This window comes from Malus domestica, chromosome 10 (assembly GCF_042453785.1).
Source record: "Malus domestica chromosome 10, GDT2T_hap1".
In the NCBI taxonomy this organism is placed as follows: Eukaryota; Viridiplantae; Streptophyta; class Magnoliopsida; order Rosales; family Rosaceae; genus Malus; species Malus domestica.
Genome location: NC_091670.1, coordinates 15,538,599 through 15,544,362, shown reverse-complemented (window position 1 = coordinate 15,544,362; position 5,764 = coordinate 15,538,599). Strand labels below are relative to the sequence as shown.

General features: G+C 41.1%; 1 protein-coding gene across 1 annotated transcript; it reads right to left on the bottom strand.

Moving 5' to 3' along the window:
* Nucleotides 1-209: 209 nt before the first annotated feature.
* On the bottom strand, nucleotides 210-1,284 carry LOC103439111 (small ribosomal subunit protein uS9-like). Its single transcript, XM_008377664.4, has one exon. The coding sequence runs from the start codon at nucleotides 1,086-1,088 to the stop codon at nucleotides 420-422; it is 669 nt and encodes a 222-aa protein (XP_008375886.3). The 5' UTR covers nucleotides 1,089-1,284; the 3' UTR covers nucleotides 210-419.
* Nucleotides 1,285-5,764: the final 4,480 nt, after the last annotated feature.

The window sequence follows — 5,764 nt, the reverse complement described above, 5'->3', positions numbered from 1 at the left end:
GACGAAATTGCCTGGAACAAAAACATTGTATAAATGGTAAAGCATAGGAGACCGGGGGCCGGCATTGCCCAGAACGAAAACATTATACATATGCTAAAGCATACTAAGCCACACAAATAGAAATCCTAAAGATTAAGCATTTTAAGCAAGCCAAAACACACTAGTTTATCCAAAGGATGAAGCCACGCAGCAGCAAAATAAACTAGTAATTAATTGAAGGATGTCATACTTAATATGGTAACCATTCAATATCCAACATACTCAAAAACAACAACAAAGTCTCGATGATCAAAATTCTGGAAAATTATAAAATACCCATTTAACTTCCAACTTCTTAAAACAAAGTCAATAACCCTTAAACCATAAACCGAAACGAAGAAGCTAAACCTGTCCATCTTTCGCCTTCCATTTGCCCCAAATCAACGGTAAGACTTCTGGAATCTAGCACGAGCACCACGACCGCCGAACTTCTTGGGCTCGCAGCGCCTCGGATCAGCAACAAGGAGGGTCCTGTCATACCTGACCAGAATGTCCTTAATCTCCTTCTTGCTCTGCTCATCCACATATTTCTGGTAAAAAGCGACGAGAGCTTTGGCGATGCTCTGGCGGATGGCGTAGATCTGGGAGATGTGACCGCCTCCCTTGACGCGGATGCGCATGTCGACACCGGCGAAGCGCTGTCGTCCGAGGAGTAGGATGGGTTCGTAGGCCTTGAAGCGGAGGATCTCGGGCTCGACGAGCTCGATTGGGCAGCCGTTGATCTTGATGAGGCCACGGCCGCGCTTGCAGTATGTGACAGCGACAGCGGTCTTCTTGCGGCCAAAACACTGCACTGACTCGATTGCGGGAGTCGCCATTGCTAGGGTTTGATTACTCTGAATTGAATAATGAAAAACCCTAGACCTACAGGAAGTGGTGTGTGCGGGTAACTGAGGGTATTTATATAATGGCCTTAGGTGATTTCTGTATGGACCTAACGGGCTGATGGGAAGCTCACACCCAAATCCGCACCCAATAAAAAGTTTAGTAATTATATTTGGGGTTTCTAAGGTGCGGACTTTGCGTGCGGACCAAAATCCAATGGTCATGATCTGACGAGCTTAGGATAGAACTTTGTTGTTGTAACCCGTTGCAATTGAAAACCTTTTTATATATTACTCATTCGGTATGTTTTTGGCAAAGAGAGGGAGACCAGGCAATCGATTCAAGTGGATTGAAGCTCTGTTTCGATTATGACCAGGTAATCCCATACCTTTACTTTTTTTGTTTTGGTTCATTGGTGTGTTTTTGTCAGAGAGAATGAGAGGTTAGGGTCACCTTCGCGAGGAAAGAGAGGCAGAGAGAGGGAGCTGTTGAAGGGTGAGGGTGTTCAATTCAGGTGGATTGAAGCTGACTTTCGATTGCGACTCGATAAATCCTATGCTTTAATCTTTTTTGGTTCACTGAGTGTGTTTTTGCTTGAGAGAGAGAGAGAGAAGCATAGTTGAGTGTTGTATTCGCGTGGAAAGAGAAGCAAAGAGATAGAGTTGTGAAGGGTGTTGTGGAGCAAAAAATAATCTCAAAAATCATGGAGCTGACACATGGATTATTTTCCAAGGAAGACAAGACTACCCCTATTAAATGAGCAGGGAGCAGCTCATTCACCATGCGGAACTGAGGTGGAGTAGGCAGAGATCAACGACTGCTCAAGGCACCCCTGCCCGTAGGAAAAGTCAAAGGTATTTATGATAGGATAATTCCTTATTCTTATCATAAATACATTCTTAAGCAGAGAAGATCTCTTTCAAGTAAGTAATCCTAGTCCCATCAATTTAGGATATTTACCTAATTACTCCAAGATATTTATCTACATAAATATCTTGGAATATTCCACCCAAAATACCACATAGGATCTATACAAATATCTTGGAATATTCCACCCAAAATACCACATGGGGCCTGCCCTAGAGGGTCGGCCCATGCTTCTCTCATCTCCTATAAATACTCCATTTATCTCCAAAATTGAGGAGGCCTTTCGCTACCCACAAACACTCAAACACTTTCTTTTAAGAATTCTAACTTTGGATTCGGAGATTCTTCGGTCAAAGCTCCCCTCCCCCACATTCATTGTGGAAGCGTGAGTCATTTGGCCTTAATCTTAGGTATTATTATTTTGCAGATGCAGATTCGTCAATCAAAGGAATGCGAAAATTTGCATCCACAAATTGGTGCTATCATTGAGAGCTTTGATCCAAAGACTCGAAGAAGACTCTCACTTTCAACTTCTTTCATTTGAAGATCCACGACTACGATGGTAGGAAATTTACAAACTATAACCAATGGGACCCCCTACGTTGAAGGACATGGACCAACCGAATGAGATCGTGATGTGGCTCCAGGCAGTCGCTCCTCGAGGCTCACCATTAGGTACCGTGGTTATGCCAGCAGCAGTAGCCACTGTGACAACCCGTTCCTAATTTTATGAATTTAGAAATTCTAAAAGAGTGAATTGACAAAAAAAGCCCCTAGTGGCGAGATTGTTGACTTTCGTTGATCGTTATACATGACGCATATGAGCTATTAATTTACCATATTCTCGAAGTACTCAGTGGTACGAATGCGTGGGCGCAAACGAAATCGAATTTGGAGTAACGATGAAGATTTTATGGAACTACGAAACAAATGGGCATTTTAGTAAATTCACTATTCTAGATATTTCTCCTTATTATTTTATTATTATTTTTCTTATGTGACATTTGTGTTCGTGGGACCCACCCATGTAGGCCTCCTCTCCCTTTTGTCCCTGTATCATTTTCCCACTCTCTCGGACATCTCTATCTCTCTCTCATCTCCTTTAGACTCTCTCTCACTACTCTCTCAACCCTCTCTCTCTCTCTCTCATACACTTTCTTAGCTTTCTCGCTCCTCCACCACGTACCTCGTGCATGAGCCACATCACTATCATCCCCAGCTCGTCCCATCTCTCTCTTCCCAAGCCCAGAACCCAAACTCGAACAACTTTCAGACCTCGCATCGAAGAAAAACTGGAAATGGAGAACTCCAGTGAGTTCTTGTCATCCTGGCAAAGGTAAGCCTCGAAAACCCCTAAGATATTCGTAGATCATGGTTTATAGTATGATTAGGTATGTTTAAGGAGTTTTGGCGACATTTTGATGCAGAAAACACGCTTAGAAATTAACCTAGTTTTTCGGCGAGAGATCCGACGGCTTCGAGCCGTTTTTTAGCCAACTCCGGCCATGGCAACAGGACCTCATATTGGTATATTTCTCTTGATCTCTTCTTGAACTTCAATTTGGTATTTAAATTGCTAGTTTTAGTTGAGATTCGAAGCTAAGCGGAGCTAGGGAAGTTTCCCGACCAAAATTCCCAGAATCCGGCAACCTGTAACCGGGTTAGTCGAACCAGAAAAAACAAGAAAGAAAAGAGAAAGGCCCAAAAACCTGATCCATGGGCCGGCCCAAGCCTTTGGCCCATTAATGCTGCCCGGCCTATTTCTTAAATGAACTTAGAGTATTCTGGAATATTCCTTACGTTGACTTTTTCAAATTTTCTCGAAAACCCTTCTAGGCTAATTTCGATGCCCAGACCCATTTTTGACATCCATTTAATGAAATTCCGAAGTTTTAACGTAGTTGACTGTCAGGGTGTCTCGATTGACTTTTTACAAAATTTGCTCGGGACCCTTCTTAGCGTATTAGGATGCGTTGATTTCGAATCCGTTGTCTTTTTTCTTCAATTTCAAATGTTCTAATTAAGTTTTACTAATGGGTCTCTATTATGCTTAGGTACGATTAGCATCGGCAATCCATATCTACTTGTTTGAATAGCAACGACTTCGCAAATATGTCACATCCTGGCCCGGGCCCCCACCACATCCTAAACTCGACTTTGCCGTAGCACGATATTGTCCGCTTTGGACCTCGACCATGCCCTGACGGTTTTCCTTCTGGGAACTCACATGAGAACTTCCCAGTAGGTCACCCATCATGGGATTGCTCTTGCGCGAACTCGCTTAACTTCGGAGTTCCGATGGAACCCGAAGCCAGTGAGATCCCAAAAGGCCTCGTGCTAGGTAGAGATGAGAATATACATATAAGGCTTACAAGATCCTTACCCCTGGGCGATGTGAGATCTTACAATCCACCCTCCTTAGGGGCCCGACGTCTTTGTCGACATATTTCCATCCATGAATTGGCTCTGATACCAAATTGTCACATCCCGGCCTGGGCCCACACCACATCTGGGGCTTGACTCCGTCATATCACGATATTGTCCGCTTTGAGCCCCAACCATGCCCTCACAGTTTTGTTTATGGGAACTCACACGATAACTTCCCAGTGGGTCACCCATCATGGGATTGCTCTTGCGCGAACTCGCTTAACTTCAGAATTCCCATGGAACCCAAAGCCAATGAGCTCCCAAAATGCCTCGTGCTAGGTAGAGATGGAAATATACATATAAGGCTTACAGGATCATCACCTTTGGGTGATGTGGGATTTTACAAAATATCTGTGATTGGGTCTGTTTATATATATATATATATTGGTTTAGTTTCCATATATACATCTAATAATGAATTTTCTAGGTGATGCCGTAATTAGATTAACATTTATACGAAATGTCGTAATGATGAGAATTAGGAAATCATTATAAATACTACACGATGCCTTAATTAAATTTATTTCTATGAATAATATTATGTTGGCTAGGATTATCGAATTACTGTGGCATGACTATATTTACGTTATTTGCTCATTGTGTGCTACACTGGTGTCAGTACTCGCCTGGGCCAGGGCTAGGCTGAAGGAAAAATTTTGTCCTAGCTAAGAACATGTGAGAACATTTGAACACATAAGCGAACTAATAACACTTTAAAGTAGGCATGCATTAAAAAACAATTCTAAAACCCATGACTTTCAAAACCTAGTGAATGGTGAACCACATGACTCTTTAACAACATTAAAGATTTGCGTTCCTAAACCCTTCTCTTTATTGTTTCTATTCTACCCTGTTTAGTGTGTTTATTCGTTGTTTGTTTAATTGCTTTTGTGTACGTTTATGTGTGAAACATTGAGGACAATATTTGATTTAAGTGTGAGGGGGGGGGTAAACAAGATGTTTTAGAATGATTTTCGTGGGTTTTATTCACCTATCAATTATAATGCTGTTTCTCACTGTTTTTAAGTGTTTTTAGTATGTTTTAAAGTGTTTTTATGTCATATAACAGAAAAAGCAAGAAAAAATCGAAAAATGTTTTGAAAAAAATTCAAAAAAGAGTCGTTTTTGTGTGTTTGTGTCTTAGGATACCTTCCAACACAATGATGAGGATTTGGTTTTTAAGTGCATGATTGTTAAAGAAAGTTACAAACATGGATGGAAGTTTGATATGCTCTTTGGTTTATGCTTGGTTCTAGTTATAGTTTATGAATTCACATGCAAACACAAAAGAAAAATAAATAAATTTTTGTAACATGCTTGAAGGAAGGAACTCAAACTAACACTACATCCCTGAGAGACTTGAGCCTAAACTTTTATTTGGAGAGTTATTAATCTATGCATTCTTGTTTTCTAAAGTCCTTGCATGATCTCATTATTCTTTGCTTGGTTGCTACTTAAAATGTGTTTCATCATTATAGTTCTAAATACTAGAACTCATGCCCGTTCCATTCAAAGCATGACATTGATTTGCATAACACATATTCAAGATGAAGTTGTTTAGTGAACCAAAGCCAAATAGCCGAATCCACCTTTGTCATTTGTTTTG

Coding starts and splice junctions, on each gene's coding strand:
- LOC103439111 (XM_008377664.4), bottom strand. CDS start 1,088: ATGACCATTGGATTTTGGTCCGCACGCAAAGTCCGCACCTTAGAAACC.